This window comes from Lepisma saccharinum, chromosome 16, assembly GCF_977018435.1.
Source record: "Lepisma saccharinum chromosome 16, izLepSacc3.1, whole genome shotgun sequence".
In the NCBI taxonomy this organism is placed as follows: Eukaryota; Metazoa; Arthropoda; class Insecta; order Zygentoma; family Lepismatidae; genus Lepisma; species Lepisma saccharinum.
This window is the reverse complement of record NC_139244.1, coordinates 52,230,548-52,258,516: the sequence shown is the minus strand read 5'-3', so window position 1 is coordinate 52,258,516 and position 27,969 is coordinate 52,230,548. Positions and strand designations below refer to the sequence as shown.

Below are 27,969 nucleotides of genomic sequence, written 5' to 3'. Positions count from 1 at the left end.
AAATAAATTAAATAAATAAATTTATTAAATAAATAAATGTTAGCGGTTTCTTTTCTTATTTGGTTGAACATAACAAACAAATAGGGTGTGAATAAATGAGTAACGTCTAGACTGTTATTCACTACAGGTCGACCCACCTGTTCACTTTATGCACGGAAAGATAAATCTGTGGGCCGACAGTTTAAAGTGGAATCGAACGACTATAATACTCCACTGTGTTAGGAAACGGGATTAGGCGAAACGGGATGCGATCCTTCCACCATCTGATTTGATTGGTTTTTGGATTTCGTTTATTTAACTTCCATCTTCTCCCACTTTTGGATCATAGCGAAGACAATGATGATGAAACTGATAAAGAAACACTTATAAAAAATTCCCATACGCAGTCCGGGTTTCGAACCCGGGACCCCTGTTGTCCCACCGCCACCGAGTTGGGTACACCAATACCATCTGTGAAAGCATGAATATAAACATTTAAACTTCAAAGAATAACGGTGAATACAAAATGCTGGATTTATTTTTTTATATATTCATCTCAATTATAAAAATTGTAATTATTCATTTGACTGCCTATTGAACCGACCTGAATTTGCGCACACTGTGGTTCATTTCCTGTAGATACAAGTAGGGAATTAGTCAAAAAGAAATAGAAGAAGCAGATTAATGATAAAGTATTTTATTTATTCAGTATTACTAATCAAGTGTATTTCGAACAATCGAAAAAAATTGTATCTGTGTTCATTACTGCAAAATCTCTACTTCAACACGTGCTACTTCAACACATGCTTACGGTTCGAAAACAAATGTGAAGTCGTTACAACAGATTACCGTTCCGTCTGTTTCAGTTAAACGTATCTTAATAATATATTCACCATTAAAGCGTTTGAACTGCTTTGCATAAGATGTGAAATCGAACTCACGCACATATCCAGGGTCCATAATTCCCTGAAAGTAAAAACAATATATATATACACATACATCTCGTATTTAAACATCTATCTATACATACATACATACATACATACATATGCACATACATATAAATATACATATACATAATCCTTCTCCCATACACACCATACTATTTTGTAAGTTTGCTCTATTCTCGGATCTTAACCTAGGTACATACGCAGCTCTGTGTGTATATATTGATGTGTGACTCAATTGAACCTTGGGAATCGAGAGACACCGGGATGTAGCAAATTACAAAGCGAGAGGTTTATGGTTCATAACTAATTCAAAATGACACCCTCGGTCAATGAAGGAAAAGATGAGTTATAAATGAGTGACAATGCTCTCTCCACACTATCATACCTGCCCGAAGTTCTTGTAGAGTCTTGTCCTAAAAGAAGATGTATGTTGTGTCCATATCGTGTCAGAGTCAGTACTTTCACTTTGACTCACTTGTCCTCCGTTATCCCGCGCTGAGTGTATCGAAGTAGATTCAGATTAAAACTGTCAGCGAATGAGAGCGATGTTCTTCCGCATTTATACTCCTGCCGGACTAGAGGTTGTTACTCCTCCAGTCCTCTATCAGCGAGGCTACTTTCGTAACCTCCCGTATGACTTCAGTATTGTAGCAATATGAAATGCAGCGCATTCCTGGGATAACTTGGAGGCAATCGATGAAGGCGACAGGTTATTGAACAGTGGAAGAGAGCATTAAACGAGCCTCTTCTCTAACTTCACTCATTATACTTCATCAATATATATATATATACATACACACACATACTAGAGTACTGCAAGGAACCACTTTTGCTCGTCCGTACTCTCTCGAGTCTCCCAATGTCGAGCGTATTTTGATTTTTGATTTTAAAATTTTGGGTGCGTCAGCACTTAGGCTATTTTGCACCCGTCACATTATACGGGGACCAGCCCCTTAACGTTACTAAGAACAACTCTAACGTTGCATAAGTAAAATCATAAAAGCTTAAAAATCTTCTGACTTCCGTTAAAAGCTGAGGCCATAAAGGGGCACTCAGCACACACAAGGACAAAACAGGACAAAACACACAATTTATACTGGCCAGAGTGCCAGTCGCCAGAGCCTCGTTCGTGTGCAAAATGCAGTCCAGGGTGTACTACGTGGAAGTGAGGTTGACAATTGGGTGAACTACGTGGAAAATCACCCCTTACACCCCAATCTCCAGCGTATGCAATGGAATATAATTTTCATGTGACTGAACGTAGACACATATATGTAAATAATCCGTCCTCGCAGTTTCACCCTACAGTCATCTGTTTACCACTGTGCGTTGGTAAGAGAGACTAAACTACATTTCAACATGGTGGTGATGACTATGTTCACTTAGTTTTGAATTTCACTGAGTCTTTCACTTCACCTGCCATATTTGAGGGCACGCTACGACAGACAAATTACGATTGTACGTGCACTGCAGAGCTTCGAGCTTATACCGCTCGCTTTGCCTGTTCGAGCATTATTCGCTCGAACGAAGAAGCTCTATTCGGTTCGGTATCTAGCGTCGTCCATGCGAACGATTTGGCGCTCGACAGAAATCCTCTTTTTGCAGCACGCGAATACACGCTGTACAGGACCCTTTGGAGAGCCTTAAGAGAGATGTGCATGAGATGGTTTAAAGCCTACACAAAATGGTTCCACGTGAAATACATCTACTTCCCTGATCAGTCTTATTATATATATAAATGAATTCTCAACTATCGACTGAATTAGCTGATTATATCTAAGCTTTATGCTAATTTACTAATTTACAAACACTGAGATAGTAAGTCTAGCCGGAGGTAGCACATAGCAGATCTAATTACTAAAAAAATATATTATAGTTAGAAAATGGAGTCATCAGACATTCCGTTGTGGGCGGAGCTAATATATTTGATGTCGAATTCAAAATTTTGAAAAATAAAGCTCAACGCGCAGTGATCATGGATGTTCAAGTATTGCATATCACGATGAAGTAATACTGCGTCAAAAATATCACAAAAGTCAGAAACGTTCAGAAAACACGTTAGAAATATCTGAACGACGCCTACTTCAGAAATTCATGATGTCATGAATTTTGATACATTGTAGTTTTATTTAAGTTTTCTTTATTTTGTTTCAGAAATGAAACCCTATTATCCAGGGAAGAAGGAACATGGATTCTGGACTCAGGAAGGGCTCGCCAGTACAGTCAACGATGTAAGTTTAATACGGTAGTATTTACACTTTAAAAATATTTTCGGTTATATAAAAAAGGAATTTATTATACGTTGTAAGTAATTTACATGAATTTTTTTCTAATATAACAAATGGTTGCAAAATTATTTTATCTACGACTTGCAATTTATATTTAAAAAAATGATTTAGCTGAATAACATGATTTAAGTAAACATTAACTTTTTCAGAAAAACTGAAGCCCAGCACTAATCAACAATATTAATTAGAATAACTTAGAATTTTAAAAAAAAATCAATAGCAGCTAATATGGCCAAGTGCAGCGATTATGGGTTAATGCTGTAAAAATTTTGAAAATATCGCAAGGTTCACTGTGTTGGATGATGTGACTGGATGTTCTTCAGATGACTCCAAGGAATTGGAAGATATAGATGATCCAAAAATAATAACAACATCAACCCCTCAAGCTTCTTTTCAAGAAATTTTTCCAACACCGAAGAGGCAAAGGAAGATGACCCGAGTGATGAGACCTGCATTAAATATAGTCGAGGCGTGGTCTCGACGAAAAGCTTATTTCAAGACAAAAAAGACAACGAAAAGAACACTAAATCAGTGGCCAACAACAAACAAGAACAGAAGAAGGGAAAACGGAAGACTGTGCAGAAGAAGACTTCGAAAAAAATATTGAGAACTGGTACTGTGTTATTTGTTGTTAAGGTGAGGTGAAAGATATGATACTCTGTGTGGTGTGTGCGAATTATGTGCACGACGAGTGCGAAGGGCTTGTGAAGAATGACAAGGACCTTCTCTATTGCCCAAAATACACCCAATAAAGTCAACATAAAGAAATGAGGTATTATTATTGTTTCATTATAATTCTTATGTTCTCATTTGAAGTAAGGTTAAATGTTTCTATCTAACATTTGAAGTTTCATAAATTATAATATAAAACGTAAATAACTTAAAAAGGTGCTAAAATGTTCCAAATATCTTTTAACTTGATTATTAATCTTTACATGTTTAACTGTATCAATTTTAAAAACATGTAATTGTATAAAATAACATTTAAAAGTTGTATAACTAATTTTACATTGTATTTTTATTGACTTATGCTTTTCAAAACAGTAACACAAATGGTGGCCATATTAACCTCATATGATTTTAATAGGTCCCAAGTCAGACTTACGTTCTCGTGATTATTTTCTATATTCATATTCACGAACGAAACTTGTCTTTTTGGTGTATTATAACCAAAGAACCAAAAAATTGCCTCGCACAACTATTGTTTGCAAATTGCATAAGACGATGTCAGGATAATTAATTAAAGCTTAACGTGGCCATATTTACATCAGAGACCTTACGATTCCAGTACATTCTGCCCTAGCGTTGCTCCCTTATGCTTCTGCACCCGAGTGTTCAGCGAACCCCCCCTTTTTTTTTACTGGATGATCGCTCCGACGTCCTATCCTCTCAGAGTGCTATGGCAATTCGTCCCGATATTTCCAGTGCATCGCCAGTGATTCTCATATGTCATGGCCTCAACATGCTTACAGTGCATTCAAGTGCTTTTACGTCACAGTGCGTCTTTTTATGACGTCATACACCATAACACGTCCCCATGCGTCTGTGTGTCACTTCCTGTGTATGGTCGACCACTTACATTGCTGCTATTCTTCGTCCTGTACTACGAACCATGTCTGGCGAAGTCTGTACCACACAAACCTGCGTGTTTCACCAATATCAGTGTGACAACTATGTATATGTGTTACCGCTTATTTATTTTTATTATTTTGTTTGACACAGGACAAATTAAGACTGTGGTGACATCCCATTGACTTTCATCTGCGAAAGACATTTCTTTTACATCCTTATTGTTGTGATATCCTTATCGGTCAATCCGGACTTGTGACTGGCCTAGATATTCTTTATATAATTTTTTCAGAACCAATGCGTGGCTAATAATGTCTTGATTAATACGCATTTTGAACACTAACAATTTTTACTATAGTGCTTGGCATAATTTTCTTTACTCAACTCATTGTTGGCATATATTTATTTGTGATACGGGTTTTGGGTTTTAGGAAATGATGTTATTTTTTATTTTTTTATATCAATTCTTTATGTAATAATGCTTTAACCGTCTTACTATTCTCACCATGCAATCATCGGTGGATGAATGCTTTTAGTGAGGGGAATGGGGAATGATACAGAGAGAAATCTAGAAGAGCTGCACTTTTCCACCTCTCCAGCTGACCAACGACCCGATCCTTCAACGACAATGCTGCATACCAAAGAGAATAGGAGTATTCGTCTTGCTGCATACCGCTGCATACCGCTGTAATCCTGGCCTCACATCCACTGGTGACTTTCCATGGACGATAGAGGCTTAACCTGAATTTGAGGGGTCAGAAACACTGGTATAAAAGGTATAAAAACGACTCGTACAATAAAACACGCTCTCAGTATTGAATCAGAATTCGTCGAGTATAGTGTGCGCTTTGGCGAAATAGTTCGACGTGGCCTATAACTTAAGGCGCGAGACGCCTCAGGAAGTTGCACCTCGAAGCAAGGACATCACAGCTAGCATAATCACTTCGAGTCACGGTAAGTGTGGAGAGAGCTTCGCTCTGTTATCAACCTTCTTTTTTCTTCTTGACAGAGTAGGCCAATTAAGTTATGAAAGGAAAATCTGTCTTTACGTAATTTGCTACATCCCTTGCTCTAACGATCCCCAAGCTATTTTACGAGTTACACTTCAATATATAGAAATGGTTACGGACATCCATGAATGATATCCATGACTGAATCAAATTTGGACATTCTTGATATCCAATGGATCATGCTTCCAGCTTTGTTATGTATAGGATGCTAATGCTTGTGTATATAAAATTAGTTATGTAAAATTACTTTTCCTAGAGTGTCACCGTTGCCTCACCTACCTCATATCTTTCACAGTTATCTTCCTTTTCAAAACCTGCCATAAGGACGATTGCTGCAATCAAAGTTCCTTCTCGATCTTCTCCGTCGTAGCACAAATAGTGTATCATCTTCTCATCCTTCTTGAACTCGGTGTTAACAATTGTAACTTCCACCTGTAATTTACAAGAACAATAACACGTTTGTTTTATTAGGAAAATATAAATTGTTAGAGCGGGCCGCCGAGGCCCCAAGCTCAAGAGGGCCCCGCGCTAGGTTAAAATAATTGTGTGCAATTTATTCCAATTAAATTATTGCAATTAAGCAACTAACCTGATTTTTTCAGATTTCGTTTATTGTTTTTCAAGCTACAGTTCTTATTATCAATTATTATTGAGTCCCTGCACATACAGTTTTGATTGGTGTGCAGATGACTCGTCCTAACTCAGGAACTATGACGAAAGTTCCCAATTCAAGAACCGACATTTTCGTGGAATGTTTCCAATTAAGGAATAGCAACTTTGGCAAATAAGTAGGAAAGGGAAAACCATTTCTTTGAGCGGTTCTAATCGATTGATTGATTGGCTTGCTGTTTAAGTTCAATTTATGCACAGTAAGGCTAATTCGGACTGGGCCTACCGTATAAAGTGAGATGCGAACCACCTTATGCCTAAAACCGACAGTCGAACACGGGACCCCTTGATTACAAGGCGAAAACGCAACTACTGAGAGAGGGGTTCCTATTGTTACTGCGCGTTGTTCTGAAGTACTAAGTACTTCCATTTTCAGAAGAAGTACTGTGGGAGTTTCGTTGTTCTTCTAATACTCTTATATTTTCAGTATAATGCAGCTATTTTACTTGGGTGTTAGGTTTGGTTAGGTTAGCAGTTACACAGGTGTCCCTAATGACAACTTATTCAAACGCCAATTCATTTTTCCCCGAGACAAGGACGTCATGTGTTGCAAAGACATTTTACTGAAATATTCAACTGCTATACACCAGTTCCTGAAATGGCACCGTTTTCATTGCAATTTCCATAGTTTCTGAGTTTGGATTCCTGAATTGGGAAAAACATTAATCAGAAGCTCCTATTTGAGCAATGTATTATTGAACAAGGAACCATTGCATTTAGATCTCCCCTCTCTAATGTTCGGTTGCGTTTGTTTTGTTTTTACAGTGAATCTTACTGTAAAAATTGGTGGTGTTATAGTGCAAGCTAGAATCAATTCCTCTCACAATTGTAATTAAGCTACCAGTAAATGAAAAACACGTTCAAGTACACTGTATCAACCCACAAAATCACCAACACGCGTATCAATATTAGCTACTTTTTTCACTAGATGAAGTTTGTGATTTTTGTTTATTTGGTTAATTTTTTCACGATTAACAAATTCTTCGATTTCATTTATTGCGTGAAGCAAGTCATAACTAACGTTTGGTTGAGATTCAATGTGCGACGCTTCGACGTTGGGATTATGGTACCCTGACTAATTACAACTGACAGCTGAGGGCACATAAGAAGATGTTCACAAATCACTGGCTATTGGGGGTTCAAGGACAAACACCATCACCCAAAAGGGGTTGGCTATCAAACGTTATTGATGGGAGTGTGGAGGCTGCATACCAACAAACAGAAACGTTCTCTTCCATTCGACTGTCTCTGGATAGCTGTTTTCGAATTATCTAAATAAAAGTTTCGAATATTCGAATTACATATGAATTATTAGCATTTGTTCCAATAGGAATTTCAGAGGGAATAAACTTATGTTCGAATTATCCAGTTTAAAAGGAATCAAATGTAGTTTTTTAGTGCATCGGGGTTGAACCAAATTACAGGTCGGTTGTATGTTCGAAACCACCACTGCAAAAATAAGTATGTTCATCTGAAGACGAGGTAAGTGGTGCTATCTTGAATCACAATGCAGGAGTAAATAAAAATTTAAGTACTGGTCAATTGAAAAGGTCCAATTAGCATGGCATGCATACCAATTTGAGCATAAATGAACTTAAAACATACATTTCCATCTCTTTCCACATACCTACAACTGACAACCAGTACTAGTCATACCCAACTACGAAATTTATTTTATGTGTGCATTATGCTTAGATGATCAAATTATGGTAAATTTTCAAATGAAAGTGGGATGCGAACCACTGCACATTTTGCCTACCCAGAACGCGTAGATTACAAGGTCACAACATAATCATAATGCTATTGTTGAAACCAACCTAGCTATATTGTACGCAATTCACATCTGGTCACAAAATCCCGTAGTGCAGAGGTTCCCAAACCTTTTTGTTTCACGGTGCCCCTAGTGTTTCAAGATTTTCCGCGGCGGCCTAGTGAGAATTTGGGCCTACCTAACATTTGCAATGCTCATTTAGTGTGGTTAGGTTGTTGCCTTAGTTAAGAAGTATACACATATTTCGAATTCAGAAACATTTTAGCAAATATTTGGAACAACATAATCATTTCAGTGAAAATAATGGAACATTTCGCAGCGCCCCAGAAAACCAGCCACGGTGCACCAGGACACCGCGTCGCACACTTTGGGAATAACTGTCATAGGGTGTTGTGGACAGGTTATTGGGTTTTCTCAATGGCGTAATTTACACCTCCGCAACTCATGCCGTTCGGGTTGGTGCACGAGCTTCGTGAGCGCATTTAGAATGATACATTGAGAAAGACCAAAAGTTCATAAAATTTTCTTTTCGGCGATAAAATATTTTTCAACAAAACATATATTATATGCGCCTACAACTACAAACAGAAAATGTCAGTCACTAGAAAAGTAGAAACGGAACCAGCAGATTACAAAACAACCTTCCTTAGCCGAATATTTCAACCTTCGATTATTATTATGGCCCACTTCTTGAAACTCGTGTATTTTCATATATAATTATAACATGTATTTTTTTACAGTTTGTCATAACTTTCGAAACCAGTCTTTACATTTGATTCAAATTACATGGATGTATTTTTATATTTCTATGTAGGCTAACTACCATGAAGGGTGGGGCAGTGGTCCGGTACCACCCTTCTAATTTGAAACAACTTGACGGAGGGCGATGAAAATTGTGATATGGGTAATTGGAGTGGGGCACACTTGATGGGGTTAGTGTGTATCATGGCGGTCATCTTGAAAGCCGCCATCTTGGAATTACATCCGGATGATTTTCAAATGTGAAGGGGGTCATGTAGGATATAATTTTACATGTGCGGTTTCTCAGAAATATGAATATGCAATTATTTTTCTCCTAACTTTATCTGGTGAGGATATTTTCGCAGTTGAAGTTCATATTTGGCGTAATGTAATGGTTTGGTATTTACTTGTTCCAGGTGACCTAACATGGCTCTAAGCCTCCAAGAACGGACCGAAATTGTTGTTATAAGTGGGAAGCGCAGTGTCAAGGTAATTGAAGAAGACTTCAGTGTTCGGCATCCCGAGAGAGACGACATCTCACATACCACAGTATTGCGTGTAATGAAGAAGTTTAAGGAGACGGTATCCGTGTGCGACAGAGAACGTAGTGGACGGCCTAGAACAGCTACTGACGAAGAAACAGCAACGTCAATCGTGGCGTGGCATCCTTGGTGAAGAGCCCGAAACGCAGTACACCGCGTTTGGCTTCAGTGTCAGGAGTCAGTCAGAGATCCATACTCCGTGTGTTGCATACTAACAAGTGACATCCCTACAAAATTCAAATGCCGTAATTCTTAAATGAGGATGACCCAGAGAAGCGGTTACAGTTTGCAGACTGGTTTGGCTCGTTCCAACGAGGATCCCCAGTTCACGAAAAGTGTTCTGGTTAGCGATGAGGTCATATTCTTCGTGAACGGTGAGGTAAATAAGCAGAATCATTGTTATTGGTCAGATACCAATCCATCGTGTACAGATCCTCGTACGGAAGTCGGTACGGTAAAGGTAATGGTGTGGTGTTGGATACGGAAAGCCCGAAGTGTTGGATATGGAATACCCGATTTGTGGAACCTGTCTTCATCCATGGCAACGTGAATTGGTAGAAATATGTGAATATATGTGAATGTTCCCCTCACTCATGAACCCAGACGGGGAATTACCAGCCTATTTCCAGCAAGACGGCGTGCCTCTGCACTACGCGTTATGTGCCAGACAGTGTATTTGGATGAACATCACTCGGGTCCCGGGATTGGTCAAAGAGGGCCCACTGTGGCCACCCCGTTCACCGGACCTTACCATTCGGGTCTTCTTAAAGCCATAGTTTATCAAGAGAAAGTCACTGATCTCTTACATCTCCAGCACCGGATCCAACAAACATGTTACTCTGTTGACCCTGCAGTGTTATTGCGTGTCCATTAGGACTAGCTGAAACGTCCTACGTTGTATGTAGCAAAGAACAGGCAACACATAGAGCACATTTTGTTTGATGCCAAATGTGAACTTCAACTGTGAAAATATTCTCATCAAATAAAGTTAGGGAGAAAATACCTGCATATTCTTATTTCTGAGAAAACGCACATGTAAAATGATATGCTACTTCACCCTTCCCGTTTAAAAATCTGGATGTAATTCCAAGAAGGCGGCTTTCAAGATGGACGCCATGATACACATTAAACCCAACTGGTGTGCCCCCACCACAATTACCCATATCCGAAATTTCTTCGTCCTCCGTCAAGTCGTTTTCAGATTAGAAGAGTGGTTTCGAACTTTTGCTCACCCTGTACGTACATCCAAGCGTGAATTAATGTTTTAGAAATGAAATCTTCTATTTAAAAAAAAACTAACAGGGGCACACAGCTAAAAGTTGCGGGGGTGTAGAGTGTGTTAATTACGGTACTGGTATTTCTAAAATTCTTTTAAAATCCCAGATAGTCTTGAGTCATATTTTCATTGTGTGGGACTCACGACGACTGTAGAATATATTTATTTTCAAAACAAAACAAATCAAGATTTATAATCGATTTCCTATTGAACAGATACAAGCAAATGCTTAGAAATTAGCCATTAAAATATTATTTTTCTAAATGTTGGAAGTGACCAAGAAGAACGATAAAAAGATGTGAAAAATGAATTCTTGAATTCGAAAATTGTGTTGTGGAATATAATTTTTGAGCAAATCGTGGTGAATGATGGTCAAAATAATGCCAAGGTAATAAACTACCTAAAGATGATAAATTCTACAAAAGAATATATTTACAGAAGTCTTAGATTGCTTCAACATCATTTAGTTCATGCTATAGTTTTCGACCTTACATGAACTATTCTATTTTTTTTACATAATTAAACTGTTTACTTACATCAATATTGGCGCTTATGTTTTTGAGAATTTCAACACCACCATTTGCATATATTATGCATCCTTCAGCAGTGATTTCAAGAGGCGGTAGTTTAATCTTCCATTCATCGACTTCACATTCTTCTATCTTAGTAAGGCGATATATCTTCTTCTCGCACTAAAAAGAAAAAAATTGAAACATAGATTCTAAAATGCTCCCAATGCCAGTTACCGTCTTGGCACGAAAATAAGCATTACTTTATGAAAATTTCAACTGTGAAAAGTTTAAGTGAACATTGTAATCTCGAGTTTGATTTTTACAACATTTCATCATATCTTATGCTGTTTAAAACGTATGCTTACTGGTATTTCTCATTTTTAAATAATGCAACAATACAGCTAATATCTGTAAATGAAACTATCGGGCATTCTCATGACAGAACAATGCAATGATGGAAAGATTCTCGTGGGCAATCGAACAGATGAGTTGTGGAAAAGAAAGCTCCAAGACTTATGCCTGATACATACGTAATGTCTTGTCGCCAGTCTTGCATGATAATTGACGTTTCACAGATAAGACTGAACTAAGACACGCGGCTACACTATTCATGTCAGTCTTCTCTTCAATCACTCCATAAGCAGCATTTCAGCATTTGAGCTGAGATTAGGCACAATTAATTACGTATGGATGTGTACACGTACTGCAAATTACTAGAGTTAGAGCTCTCGCCACGAAAACAGTCCAGTCAAGGTCACGCCACTCACTTATAGTGTTGCCAATGAGCAACAATTTCAACCGAAGAAATCAACCGCATACGTGCTACAACGCGTGAAGAGTCGACTGATCAGCTTAGAAGAAGTGTGGCAACCCTGGAAGACCAGGGGTGTGGAGGAGGCAAGGAAAACTCCGACCTTGACTGGTTCTGTTTTCGTGGCAAGAGCTTTAGTAATTCCAGAAAATAGAAGAAAAGACATTACTCACTGCAACATCAACCAGACCTGGCGTAAAATTACGAGTAGTTTGACCTTCTTTTAAGAATAAAAGCAAAGCTACTGCCCAATTCGTCGAACGGTCGTCCAATGTCATTCAGTTCATGCAAGACTTTTAACTTACCATCCTAACGTAATGTTTTGTTTGAACAGTCTGGCATGATCATGCAAAACTGACGATAAAACATTACGTGTGGGCCAGGCTTTACTTTGGAACAATGCTGTATTTGATTTTGGTGTTATGATTGTGTACCGTGTCTAACAAGAAAAGGAATGCGATTTGAAGGGGAATTAATGAAATCTGAGATACTGAAATCTGAACTCAAATATAAATTCATACCGTCAGAATAAATAAATTATCAAATCTCATTATTAAGTTTTCCTCATTTCAGACTCTAAAGAAATACATAATTTGTGACATTTTCGTGTATACGTATGTGGAAAAATATTTTGTAACAGTGATCAAAGTAAGACAATTTCATCTGTTTCGTCTCGCGTCTCTCTAATAGCTGAAACTCACGTAGCGCGTATTACTCGCGAGTCCGGATGAAAAAAAAACACGACGACGCTGCCAACATGGTAATCAAGAGATTGAATACACTTCAGTCAAGTGCGAAGGAAACAGACATCAACGCAAATACACAATTGGATTAGCAAGACGATAAAATTTAAACCAGAACAAGTAGTAAGTATTGAAGTAGACAATTATAGACGTTGTATCTTTCTGAAACTACTATCGAAAGTAGTGTGTGAACAGTTGTTGCTGCAGTCAAACGTAGAGTATAAATATAGTGAAGAAGAAGGGGATTGTGCAGTGCTTGTTATGTGGGCGGATGCAAATTACGTGATAGTTAGAGTGCACGTTATACCAAGTGAACTGGCCGATGACGCTATTCGACCGGTGCTGAGTACGTACGGTCAGATAATATACCTGGACGATGAACGGTATTCCAGTGATCACATTTATCCTGTAAGAACTGGCCGAAAAATTGCCAAAATGAATCTAAATCGTGCGAATCCGTCGTACGTCACAATCAATGGCGGACGATATTTGGTGACATATACCGGTTAACATCGTACTTGCTCTAATTGTGACCTTAGTGACCATTTGTACGTGACCTGTCCGTCCCGATTTCGTCAAATTGAGAAACCCGACGATACGTCATGTGCCGGGGCCGCACGTCCTGTCCGGAGGAATTTGCCGGATGCTGATAAAATGCTAACCCCGACACCCACTATACTACCCGTGCACCTGAAACTCTCCGGAGACCAGGATAACAGGACAACGTACAAGCTTCACTACAGGATGTACCTAAACTACCGTACCAGATTCCACTTTACCACCCAGTGTAGAAAACAAGACAACAAAAAACGTTCCTATCCCCGTCAGTGTGGACCAAGTGAATGTCAACCAAGCAGCACAACGTAGCAGAGAAGAATGGGGAAGAAACAATGGACGTTACTCTAGAGGTTCACCATAGTCCGATGGAGCAGGCAGATGATGATCATGCAGTTGAAGGTGGAAACTCCAAGACGGCGTCCCCCGCATCAAGAGCTCTGCCGAAACCAACGAAGGAACCATTAAAGAAGAAGAATCGTAGTCTCCCTAAGAGCGATACGTCGTCGACGTGGCGGCAAGATGGTCCTCATCGTTCGGTGTCTCCAGTGTCTCGGCGACTGCGTAGAACGATGAGTGCGACAAGAGAACAAATGAGAAATCTGGCGGCGGCTCTGATTGGTCGCTTGAAGTAAATAAGTGGTATATGTCTAACATATCATAGTTATGAAGTGTGTTGTCCGCTTCACAATGTTATTATGGTTATTTTTGTCGTATGTCTTAGTGAATTTGAAAAAGGTAACTAGTTTAACATCAGTAACTGCACATAACATTCCAACCGGGTACAATATAACAGAATCCCACATGACGAAACCCATATATCATTTTGGAACAATAAACATTAACAAGATGAAATCTAGTGTCAAGCATCATGCATTCTTAGATTATATTAAGCAAAGTCACCTGGATGTAATTTTCCGATTATTTCTGTCTTATCAGTGAATATACCGTGTACAACAATTTAACTTACAATTCTCTAGGAACCGCCATAGTTGTGAAAGAAGGCCTAGATATATCGGAAGTTTACCATCATACGTCTGGTCCATTCTCATGTATCGAAAGAGGCAACACATGGTTTGGTAATGTTTATGCACCAGCAGGTACGAACGCTAGAAATACTCGGAACATATTTTACGCTACAGAAGTGGCGAACGCATTAGGTGGCTCCCGTCAAAATATTTTCCTGGTGGGTGATCTTAATTGGACTCTAAGAAGACAGAACCTATGTCCAGGATTCCATACATCACATAGCTTGCAGGCGCTGGTTGAAAGGTTTGAACTGCACGATAATTGTGTGGCTAGAGGTCCGAATATAGACGGCAACACATACATACGTTCCGACACAGCGAGTCGGCATGAACGTTTTTATGTGAGTGCACACATGATTAGCAAAATATCTGTTATTAGAATTTTCCGAACGTGCTTTAGTGATCATTTAAGTGTCAAACTAGACATGAGTTTGGATGTAACTTCAGTTGGACAAGGGCGGAGATTTTGGAAGTTCAATGTACGGTTATTGGAAGATGAACACTTTCGTACCGAATTTAAAGAAAAATGGAAGAAGTGGGAAGAAATGAGCGTGCGTCAAACTGACATTATTATGTGGTCGGACACTTGTCTAAAACCTTCCATTAAATATTTCTTTTTATCATATAGTCGTGAAAAATACTCAGATTTCAATAAGAAATGTAACTTTTAATACAGAGTTCTTCACGAACTAACAACACAGCTAATACAAGGGAAGCCAGTGCTAAAAGAAGTGAAACGAGTGCAAGCAGTGCTGCTGAGCATGCATGGAGAGTGTATGCAAGGTTACAATGTTAGGAGTCGTCTGCAGGTGTTAGCAGAGTGGCGCAGTGCACAGCGAAAGAGGATAACGTGTCTCGATACAGCCACGGGGAGAATAACCGAACCCAAGTTACTACGAATTTACTTACGGGACTTTTATGCAGATCAGTTTAAAGAGAAGGAAGATCAACACTCCCATCGCCCTCCACTGAAAGGGATGAACCTCCCCATGTTAAAGAAACATGACCGTCGCAATTAAGAACAGCCATTCTCAAAGAAAGAAGTGTACGAGTCTGTTCACAGTGGAAAAAGAGGAAAAGCTCCGGGAATCGATGGTGTCCCGATAGAATTGTTCCATACGTTTTGGACAACTTGTCCCCACGCTGGCTCAATGCTGTATTTACGAAGAAACGCCTTGGAAGAACGAGTCTCGCAGGTGCTATGGTTTTGATTCCCAAAATATATCAGCCCAGAGAGTCAGAACACTTCAGACAGAACACTTCACATTATTATCTACTGATTATAAAATCCTTGCACGTTTGATTGCGCGAAGGTTGCATCATTTTACGGATACTTTATTAGGGCTGTATCAATATGTACAGGGGATGGACAAAAATATGGAAACATCACGACATCGCAACGGGTTATATCAACTCAATTTTTCCACTTGAAATCGGACAAGGTGAGACATTCTTTTGTTTTGTGCCATGAGATAGGACCCTGTCAGATTGGTAGGAGTTGATAGTTGCGTTACAGATAGGGCAGTGCAGTTGATACTGAATCATATCCGACCTGACAGTGTTTCAAAGAGGGCAAATTGTTGGTGCTTACCTTGCAGGCGCCTCTGTTACTAAAGTTGCCTTGTTTTGGCATATCGAGAGGGACTATATTCAAGATCATGACGACATAATACTGTATCCGGAAAAACATCATCAGATAAACACCTGCATGGATGAAAATGTAAACTGAGTGAAAGAGAAACAAGGACACTGAGGAGGATTGTGACCGACCATGTTTTGCATGACGAATGGTGCAATATCCCATTATCCACAATCCAGGACTTGTATTTGTGCATTCCTTTGAGACTGCAGGCTGTTTGAAAGCTAAAGGCGGTCCTGCACCTTATTAGCTACAGCATTCCAGCTTTTCTTCGCAGGTGTTTCCATATTTTTGTCTATCCCCTGTATATGGTACAACTGGTAAAATATTTCATATTCTAACTAGTGTACGTGACATCATCACTTCTATGCAAGATATTGAAGGTTCTCAAGCTGCCTTAGCGGCGTTAGATTTTGAAAGTGCGTTTCACTCTCTCAGACATGACTATCTTTTCCAATACTTTGTAAAATTGGGATGTGGAGATTTCTTTGTACAATCTATACAGAGCTTATACAAAGAAGCTCGAGTTCGGTTATCTATCGATGGTTTTATGTTGCAAGCCTTTTCTATTCAGCGTTCTGTCCGTCGAGGATGTCCATTTTCCTCATTTGCATTCTGCGCAGCTCTGGCTCCATTTTTACAATGATGCATGAAAAACTTCAGGGACTCAGGCTTCTTGGGAGAGACCACAAAATATGTGTGTACGCAGATGATGTGACCGTAATTGTGAAAGATCGGCTAGACTTGACTTTTATGAATGCAGTACTTGAAACGTTACGAAAGCAGATGGGACTTAGTTTGAACCAGAAGAAATCTAAAATCTATTCCTAGAGCGTAACCCTACTCTGTGGAGTGAAGCTGTAACTATACCCATTATAGATAAAGTGACAATTTTGGGAATAAACTTCACTACGACCATCAGAGAGACTGTCTCCAAAACCTTTACAACTATTCTCCCAAAAATACAGGCAGTGTAGAACATGATTCATTATAGACATCTATCCTTACGCTCTAGAATATAGTATGTGAATATGTTTGCATTATCGAAGTTGTGGTATGCTGCGCAAGTTTTACCTGTCTCTGCGAAAGTCGCGGCGCAAGTACAAAAGATGATAACGCGCTTCATAGGGCATGCACATTTGTTTCATGTCGCGCATGAAACGTTATGGCTCCCAGTAAGAAAAGAAGGACTGAACTTGCGTCTAGTGGAGAGACAAGCCTAAGCCTTGTTTCTACAACGGAACATTGAGTTGCTCCTGCACTACCTTGATAGTTTAACAGCAAGATTACTACATACTTTGAAAGATGAAGTGGAACTGCGAACACCCATTTATCCATGGAAGATCCCTTCCCACTACAACGGTTCACCTCACATGGATGTCGATGGCATGACAGTGATTTTTTTCTATAACCAATTGCCTTGCAGGTTACATCACCAGCCCCGAATTGTGCTTCTGCGAACTAATGTAGTGTGGTCGAACGTATGGAGAAATATATATGCATCTCATCTTTCTAACCGCGTTCGATCTCTGTGGTACCTAGTAGTTAACGATGCCATTGCGATTGGTGCTCGAAAGTGGCAATACCAAATGACTGACAGTGCGGTATGTTCCAATTGTCATCATGCTGAAGACACTTTACGACATCGCTTCGTAACCTGTCCCGCCACGGTAGATGAGTGGTGATGCGGGCCTTTTCATTTTTTTCGGAAATGAAAAGAGTTGCAGTTTATTATTAGTATTGGAATTTTCATTTATCTCCTTAATGAGACGGTATTTGTGTAAATGCCTTGGTACTATAAGTAAAACATCGCCCGATACATTTACTGTAGATCATCATTATTTTATTACCAGATTTTGTGTTCTCCCCTTTTACTAAAGTAGGAGCAGTCCAGTTTCTAGTAGCTCAATATATTTATTATATTTTAGGATATTATTCAGTGTCAAATCAAATTTCCCTGCAATATCACTACAGTGAGAATTATTACAAGATGGACCAAGCTAACCGCAAAACATTCTATGCAAATTTATTGCAGGCCCTTTTCTTGTAAGTACACCTAATTATGTAATCTAGATCTGATATATGTGTAATGTTATCATAGGATCATGTTAGTAGTCATTACTTCATAAAATAAAGAATACTAAAAAATAAAATGTGTTTAGCACATAGCTCGAATTCCGCTCGAGGTTAGTTGTTTGTGAATAAATTTCATCATTTCATCCCCATTTTCGCAAATTAGCCAAGAGGCACAAAACGCGAAGTAAAATAAACTAAATCAATCAATCAAAATTAATAGAATTATAATTTTGTCTTAATTAAGGAAATGTTGACTTGTAAATTTGTCTATATTTGCGTGAGGTCGTAAGTAATGTAAATCTCTGGGAAGGTTCTGCTGTAGGAGACACATTATTCAAAACCTGCATTTAAGAAACAATGAAAGTAAAGAATAAAATACATATCAATACTTGTATAAACATTTCATATCGTAAAATTCTAATCTCCCATTATCAGAATATGCCTTGTAATATCTCTGGCATTATCCACTGTCTCTTGGAGATTTGTGTAAAACTAGTCCTTTTCAAATTTTTCTGCATCTTGGGTTGGTGTATATACTTGTACAAGTGCTACTTTTCTTATAGACCTAATTCCACTCTTATTATTCTGGAGCTCACTGGTTCCCAGTCTTTCATTTGCTTTGTAATTTGCTACTGAAATATTTCTTACTCTTTACTTAGCCCTGTTTCTCTTACTTATTCCTGAGTAGAGAAATGCGTAATTCTTATCCAGATTCTTCTATCCATTTATTTTTCTCTTAGTTTCATTAACTCCTAGTACCTTAATTTTATATTTCCCATTTCTCCAACTATTTCAGTTTCTTTGCCTGTTAAAGAAGTAATATTCCATGTTCCAAATGTCGTTGTCCTTTCCTTGCTTGTTGCCTCCAATGAATCCGTCCATATTCTTTCCCTTGATTTCTCTGAATATATATTGTTTTACTCTGGGTGGGCCCTGCGCCAGGCTAGCGTAATAAAGGGGCTGCCTACTCTTGGTCTCTAGGCTTGCCAGATTTTCTTTCAGAGTTTCTTTCCCTAGCCTTCCATTTCTTCCATCTGCAAATTCAGTAGTTCCTCACTTTTAAACTCTAGTGAGATTGAGTTGCTTCTTCCGCCATCCGTGCTAAGAAAATTTCTTTTCCGCCACTTCTGCCGTTGAAGACTTCACCGTAACCCTGGCAAGGCTCCCTCACAAGATACTACCAACCGGAGCCAGATGACCCAATGTTTTTTTAAAGAGGTATTACTTCTCTAGGTTCCTCCGCCTCCTCAGCCGTTGAGATGACCATCCATCTTCTTTCGCCTTTGGAGGCGTTCACCGTTTATTTTCTTCTTAGTCTGGCTCTTCCTCATAGCCTGCCCGACATGGGTGAACCTACTGGTAGCTACGCTACCTTCGGTATAGCCTATTGGATCATCAGAGCTCGCAAGCCTCACCACCCACTACAAGTTCTTGCAACAACTAGGGGTATATATACAGCGGAAAAAGAAAGAGCTGGGACAAGTAAACTGATACACATACCTAGGACCAGACGTGATGGCAGATGGAAGAATGGATGAGAAATTATCAATAGGGTACAAGAGGCAAACCAAGTGTACTATCAACTCAACATCACATTAATTGGTAGAAATGAAATAAGTGAACAAATGATGATGATGATGATGTACAAGACAATCTACATTACTACATTGCTTTTTGGAACAGAGAACAGCAAATTTCAAGCAGCAGAGATGAGATACCTATGAAAAGTAGTAGGAAAGACTAGAAAAAGGATTAGAAATACCACCAGTATGAGACCAGTTACAGGAAAAACCGATCTTGGAAACAATAGAGAGAAAGAAACTGCAATGGTTTGAACATGTGACAAGAATGGAGGAGGATCGAAGCCTAGACAGGTGTTGGAAGCCAGACCAGAAGGCAAGAGGAGAAGTGAACGACCAAGAGTTCAATGGGAAGAGTATGTGGAAAAGATAGGAAAGAGGAAATTGAAAACAATACTAGAAGTCTGAAAACTAGCCTTGGACCGAAAAGTTTACAGGAAGTGGATGATGGAACCCGACGCTTAATGGCAGAGAGATGATGGAAAAAAAGGAGAATAAACGTTCGTAGAAATATGATTTCAAATTTTGAAAGGAATAAATACTTGCAGGCCATCTTATTTTCATTTTTCATATTTCTCGAATTTTTCAATAATTTTCAAGAAATTTAAAAAACGTTTTACAGGGACTTGCATATTGTTTGTTTTTATCTGTGATTTGGATTTATATGCTTTTTGGAAATTTCTGTGTAATACTTAGCCTTTACGTTAAAGTGAATTTCAACAATTATATTGTTCCTTTTTTCAGACTTGAACAGAGAGCACTGTAATATCAGAAAATGCAATTGTAAACACAATTTTTCAAAATAATTTAAAACTTTTCTTAATTTAACATTAAAACCGATCGAGGGGAGATAATTTGATATTTCGAGGGTTCAACGAGATGCAAGGTGAAACGTGGGAATGCTCGGAACGTCTAGTTCGGGATGTTTTGTAAGACTTATAAAAAATAGACACCAAGCTGTTGATTCTTACAAGGGCTCGTTTTTTATTTTTTTTTATTTTGAGGAACGGGAATTAATGTCCATGAGGATTTTTCAATGGGTGTGCACGAAACCTGGAGGGAATTGGCTAACTATTTGCAACAGGCAAGAGAACAAAACCTATATGCAGTCATGAGGTTCGATAAGTTGGTGATAGAAGGCTGATCGTACACTTTAAGTTATTTAAGTGAAAATGGACTTCCATGTGTAGCGAGTGATGTAATAAGTGAAAGTGTTGCCAATTCTCAAACTTCAAATGATTTAGTTAATGACAAGTGCGTTGTCTCTCCTAGTGCAGGTCGCGAAGCGAAACATCTCCGAACCCAGCCCCTTCTCCCCGCTGAATCACCTACAGAACCAGCAAACACATCATCATCATCACAGAACTTTCCTGATCAGTATCCACCCCCTCCCCCAACAAGCTCAAAACAAGAATAGGAAATCATACAATGAAGCAACAAGGAAACTAGACGCACCACAATCAGCGATGCAGAACGGCGCCCGCACGTATGCAGCAGGAACCGAGGACAGAAGAATGTTCCATTCTCCCACTTCCTCAACGAGTCACAATAACTTACCACCGAGGCGCACTAGAATATTTCCCTCCACGTACCAGGCTAGAGGTCATCAAACCCGGTGACAAAAGAGATCACACCAAAAATAACGGTCAATTAAGTACACAGAAATCCAAATGTATTTCAGCAGATCTTGACACTTTGTTGTTTCAATTATGTTACCAAAATGTTAGGGGTATCCGAACCAAAACAAGATAATTTTACACGAATGTCCTTTGCAATAACTTTGGTGCAATAATAATAACTGAAAGTTGGTGAACGAATACCCACGAGAATAGTGAACTTTTTTCGATGAAAGATATGTTGTATATAGGAGGGACCCAAGCAAAAAAGTGGCTGGTAAAACAATGGGTGGTGGTGTAATCATTGCAGTGAAATCAAACGTCAAGAATGTATTATGGATTCACCGAGTTTACATCCGAATATAGGCTGCATTGTTTTAGAATATTGTTGAACGGAATAGGATATGTATATGTTTGCTTTGTGTACATAGCAACTGGTAGTAACAAGGACACATACACTTTATTCTTTAGGTTCATAGAAAAGCACTGTCAACCTGGTGACGCTAACCACATGATAAGTAGGGACTTTAATCTGACGCATATAACTGGTAGCAATTACAATCTAACTAGTTCACAGCAAAAACGTATTTCGATTTAAACAACTTTATTAATGTATATCAATTATAAAGCTTGACCGACATTAAAAATAGCAATGGGAAACACTCGATTTGATTTTGACAAATGGGCAGGAAATAACAGTAGCACGAAACACACAGTCACTAGTTCCTAAAGATACACACCATCCCTCTCTGCTCCCTCAAGCTACAGACGTTTTTTATGAATATATATATAAAATATTTGATGAATGTGTCCCATTAAATAAAAGCGGCAAAAGACAGTACCCGTGTTGGTTTACGAGCAGCATTATTAAAAATATAAGTAGTAAACACTACCACCACAGGAAGTGGAAAAAACAGGCGGGAGACTTTCGATACCACTACAATAAATTTATCGAATTTCGAACAATAGTTAGGAAGGAAATTGAAGACTAAAATTGGTAAACGCTGTAAGTGCCACATTAATTTCAAACACCGTTTTTCACTTTAAACTGTAAATTGTGCCATGCTTAATAATGTGATAAACGTGAAATGTGACTGGTAGCCCTCTAAGTAGTTCCATGGGCGTGTAAAGATGTTACTAGTGTCCAAGTTCTTGCGGGCTGATGTGCAGAACGATGCGATTTCCCAACACTTTCGCTTTTGGTACTTACAACGTTTACCACTTTTAGTCCTCAATTGTTGAAGCATACAACAGTTATGTTGCCAATTCGGAAATAAATATTGCAAGAGATAGCACCCAGGTTTGGTCGTTTCTTACAAATAAACGCAGGAAAAGCAACAAAGATCCTGTACAGATCAAAGATAAAGTGTTGTCAGACCGACGTTCAGTAGTTGAAGCTTTTGCACAGCATTTTCAGTCGGGATATAAAAAAGATCCCCCCAGATATGACATGAAAGTATTGCTTAACCATAAACAATATGAAAATTTAAATAATCTTAATATTACAGAGATAGGAATTCAAGACATAGAAAAATCAATTAAAAATTTGAAACCTAGAAAATCAGCCGGACCGGACAAGATATCGCCCTATGTAGTCAAAGGTTGCAGTGATATATATATACACTAATGATGTACAAAACTACCGACCAATAAGTATACTATAAGCCCCAGCAAAAATATTCGAAAAAATCATGCACTGTAACATATTTTCCCACGTAAAACCTGTAATATTATCGTTTCAGCATGGTTTTGTACCACGTAGATCAGTGTTGACCAATCTCTCCGATATTACAAATTTTATAAGTTCAGCCTTCAACGAAGGAGGTCAAGTTGAAGCAAAATATACAGACTTTTTCAAAGCGTTCGACTTGGTTAACCACGATATCCTATTAAGTAAATTTGCATAATTCAATAGTTCTGAACCACTGCGCTAATTGTTCGCATCATATTTGTAGAAGAGTTAGCAGTACGTGACGTATAAAGGCCACACATCTTCAGAGATAAAAGTCACCTCTGGAGTACCTCAGGGGTCTAACCTTGGCCCACTTCTTTTCACATTACTTATTAACGACTTCCTGATTCATTTGAAAATTCACACAAATTGCTGTTTGCAGATGACCTGAAATTTTACAGGAGAGTGTTCAACTTCAAAATGATATTTCAATGTTAGAAACGTAGACAATAAACAATGATTTAACACTAAATATCAATAAATGCCATTTTGTAATAAGCGTGCTTCAAAATGGTTTGAACGATAAGAAACCGTTCCAAGAGCGATAAAACTTTATCAACAATTAAAGTTCTATGTAAATACTTTCAACAATATCCTCGAGTTTTGTTTGCAATGGTCGTAGTAGTTCCAAATTTCTCCACTAGGTGGCAGGGTGATAAGATCCAAGATAGCTGCCTGTGGTGCAGATAAAGCTTTTTGCGTCCTACTGTTTAACGTTTGTCTGTCTTTTGTTGCAAAGGAAAATCGTCCTGTAGACCGTCCACGTCTGAGGCAGATGTCGAGAGAGTTCGAGCTAGTTTTCAACGCAGCCCCAAAAAGTCTACAAGGAAAGTGAGTCAAGAGCTAACAATGCCTCGAACATCTGTTTGGCGAGTAGTGCGTAGGCGTTTAAACATGTATCCCTATCGAGTGCAGTTGTTACAACATTTAACACCTAATGATCACACGTCGCGCAAACATTTTTGTGAGTCATTTCTAGAGTTATGCAGTGGTGGTGATGATTTTATTGACCAACTTTGTATCAGTGATTAGGCTACGTTCCATGTGACAGGAAGAGTGAACAAGCAAAATGTTCACATCTGGGTGACTGAGAATCCTTCCTTCAAATCGTTGAAGTTGTGCGTGATTCACAGAAGACTAATGTGTTTTGCGCCATTTCATCTACCAAAGTGTACATTCCGTACAAACTGTGACTGGACAAACATTCCTACACATGCTTACTACAAATTACCTTAATAACAGACTGCCAGACCGCTGGATTGTGCGATCTACTCAAAGTGACCAACAGTTACTATGTTGGCCACAAAGATACCCGGATTTAACCCCCTGTGATTTTTTTTTTTGTGGGGACATCTAAAAGACATTGTGTACATATTTCCTCTACCCACGGATGTCAATGAACTGAAAAAGTACATTACTGCTACAGTGCAAACTGTTGATGCAGACATGTTGAAACAGGTCTGGACGGAATTGGATTACCGAATTGATGTATGCAGGGTAGAAAAGGGGGCTCACATAGAACATTTGTGAGGTACTGTATTCAAAATTTTATCAAAACAACTTGGACAGTTTTAGGAATTACATGTAAAATTTAAAGCAATTCGGACGAAAAATAAAAAAAATATATAAGGAATTGAAATCGTTCACATCATTTCGAAGCAGCCCGTATATACTCAAAAGGAAAGCCCAGTTGAATTTCAATATCAAATATACTGTTTGACCAGCGATCCGAGAGCTCTCGAGTTTTCTGCGCATGCCCGAAATAGAAGAGTCCAGTCGTAAATTGGGGGAGTTTGCGGAACCGCTTCTCTGAAACGCGAGCAGCGCGAGTGTCACGTGGGGAAAGAGAGCAATGTTGCCAACCGGAGAATATTGTCACAAGATATTGGAAGTGCTCTGGCCGTGGAGAGGCGTCTTTGCAAAAGCTGAAGTCTTGAACGTAGCGCCAGTTCGGCATCTTTGACCCAACCCCAGAGGAAGCCGACTTGACCCGTATCTGGTTTCGAGCCACCACTATGGGCGTCCGGAAAGAGGGGCAAGGGGGGGGGGGGACGCCCCCCCTGAAAAATGAAATTCATCCAAAAATTATGTATTTCGCACATATAATTTTATTTTAGCCACAATAATATGTGTTAATTATTGCATGATCACCATAAATTCAAATTTAAGCAATGCATTTTTAGGGAACAGCACTATTTTTGGAGAAAATGTGCCTTGTTTGCCCCCCCTGGAAAAAAACCTTCCTTGCCCCTCCCTGGAAAAAATCCTGCGGACGTCCATGGCCACCACCTGTTTTTCCGTAAAGCGATGTTGTCACTTTTGCCTGCAGTGTTTAGACATCCATTCATTCACTGCGACGTTTTACTCCCAAGGTCTTTATATTATATATAAAAAAATAGCACAGCACAATAACACTAATCGAGATTCAACAGTGAACCTAAAATTGGCAAACGGCATGGTTGTGCATGTCCCTCGGTTTTCGTTACCTATGTTCTGGTGGATAAGCATCCTCGCAGATTGGTAACACTGTTCAACGTGCAACCGCGAGCGGCGTTCTCGCGCCTGCCTTCCTATCGCCAACTTCCCCTTTTTCTTGGCACTTTGCCAACTGGAGCTCTCGGATCGCTGGTCAAACAGTACAACCATACTCTAACAAGGAATTTTATATTCAAAGACTTGGGGGTCATTTTTATTCAAATCTTACTTTTAATAAACACGTAGAACAAATAATTTGTGAAGCGTTCAAGAACCTTGGGTTTATTCTGAGAATGGATTTGAAGAGTATAGAGACACAAAAAGTTATGTATTATTGATATGTAAGACCAAAACTCGAATATGCATCTGTTATATGGAATAGACACAGCAAAGTACAGTGAAGCTATTGAAAGAGTCCAATCGAGATTTCTTAGATTTTTTAAAATACAAATTTCAGGAAGTTTACCCCACATTTGAACACTACACCAACCTAATATATGAATGTCGGTTTACAAAGCTGTGTCACAGAAGAACGTTACATGAAATAGTATTGTTGTGGAAGTTGCTAAATCACGAGATAGATGCTGAACATCTACTCTGTCAGAATATTTTTCGAACTGGACTCAAGAATGAAGTTTTTCTTACAACGAAGGCTAGATCTAAAATTAAGAAGAAATCTCCATTGTGGAGAATGTGCACTATTTACAATAAATTGTTAACCAAGTATAAGACTATTGACATCTTTTCTATGAACCTAAGGACTCAGTAAAGCCACTATTAACACAACAGCAATGTCTTGAGCTTAAAAACATAATTTCCTAATGAAATGGTGTGATAAAATACGTGTGTGGATGTATACGTATGTATATATATATATATATATATATATATATATATATATATATATATATATATATATGTTATAGATATATACCGGGTGGTCCATTTATAATGATAGTATGGAATATTGCATGCAGAATGCATCCAATCGAAAAATTGCACAGAATAAATGTTTGATACTATTGAGGGGGTAAGTCAATACCGCAAAACTTTCGTCGCCGCCACCAACCCCGTAGGTGGTTGGGGGGTAAATTTGAAATTTCAAATGGAACACCCCCAGTCGTTTTACATATTTGGATTCCGTGTTGAAAAAGAAGAATTTTTTGTTTGAAAAATTTTGTAAAGAAATTGCAAACTTCGAACATTTATAAACATTTGGTAGTTTCAGATTCATTTTGTTCCCTTTGTGTAATAACGGTTTTGGTTTCCCTTGACAACATTGCATAAACGAATTTTATTCAAAAATTGTGTGCAAAGAATTCGGCAAAAGAAAATTGTTTGCAATTTATGTTTTTGTGTAACAATAAATAATATTAATTTGTTCCAGCTCTTTGGTTTCAATAGTATCAAACTTTTATTCTGTGCAATTTTTCGATTGGATGCATTCTGCATGCGATATTCCATACTATCATTATAAATGGACCACCCGGTATATAAATTAATAATTTAAAATATATTTTTATTATACTTTATCTTCTATTTCTATATTATATATGTAACTGTATTCACTATATATCCATTATATGGGCTGTGTAATTTGGTATGTACCTGTAGAGTGCAATAAATAAATAAATAAATCAACTTCTGATTTTGTTCCAAATTACACAAAAATATTTCTGATTCACAATCTGTTACTAGATTTAGAAAGTGAATGTTAGCTCCATAAGAGCAGCGCACTTACATCGCAAGCAAAAACATCTGCATTAGCAAATCTTTGGAAAGATAAGCATACCAAAGCAATAAACACAAGCTTCCCTGTAAGCATTTTCAGCTGGTGCGATGTAGATAGATAGGTCTTGTTCACTGCTCGGATGAGGTCCAGTGTGAAGCGGTGAATACCTGATGTTTGGAGACTATCGCTCTTTCAATGAATGATATTTCGGCCTTCACATATTTGTATGGCAGGAAGCAGATTTATCGATACATGTTTTATTACGAATGCGCAATTTTTTTGGCCAATAGTGGGACAAATACAGAAACACAATTCTCGTTTCCGTCAGTAGGTTTTGTAAACACGCTTCCAAAAGTTAAACACGCCATGATAAAATCAGCAAATATGGAGAAGTAAAGCTTTTATTAACGCAAAATTGCACATGAAGGTAGGAAATGTGTTTGTGCATTAAATAAAACAAGAATTCTGTACGAAGGTTTAAAAAAATATATTTACTTTTCGTAAGTTATACGATGCCAGAAATGCTTCGAAGTGCGATTTCATCCAACTCCGACGGATACTGTTTCGTCTCCAGCAACAGTGATGCCTGAGTGGGTCAATGGTTTGGTGGCCTCCCTAGCGGAAAAGGAGCGTGAGCGCCATGAACAGCTGATTGCCGCTTTCTCAGAGAAAAAC

The 27,969-nt window shown here is 38.5% G+C and overlaps 2 protein-coding genes across 2 annotated transcripts in view; one reads left to right on the top strand and one right to left on the bottom strand.

Annotated features, from left to right (window-relative positions):
* The window catches only part of LOC146000079 (uncharacterized), a 284,676-nt gene that overhangs the window by 144,324 nt on the left and 112,383 nt on the right, over window positions 1-27,969 (top strand). The window lies entirely within an intron of this gene.
* On the bottom strand, window positions 667-27,477 carry LOC146000078 (uncharacterized). Its single transcript, XM_083137408.1, has 4 exons — window positions 27,304-27,477; window positions 11,332-11,487; window positions 6,076-6,228; window positions 667-945 (listed from the first exon to the last, which is right to left on the bottom strand). The coding sequence occupies exons 1-4, from the start codon at window positions 27,385-27,387 to the stop codon at window positions 787-789; spliced, it is 552 nt and encodes a 183-aa protein (XP_082993534.1). The 5' UTR covers window positions 27,388-27,477; the 3' UTR covers window positions 667-786.

Coding starts and splice junctions, on each gene's coding strand:
- LOC146000078 (XM_083137408.1), bottom strand. CDS start 27,387: ATGCTTACAGGGAAGCTTGTGTTTATTGCTTTGGTATGCTTATCTTTC. Junction 11,488..27,303: donor CAGATGTTTTTGCTTGCGAT/GTAAGTGCGCTG, acceptor TTTTCTTTTTAG/TGCGAGAAGAAGATATATCG. Junction 946..6,075: donor ATAACTGTGAAAGATATGAG/GTAGGTGAGGCA, acceptor TTTTACTTTCAG/GGAATTATGGACCCTGGATA.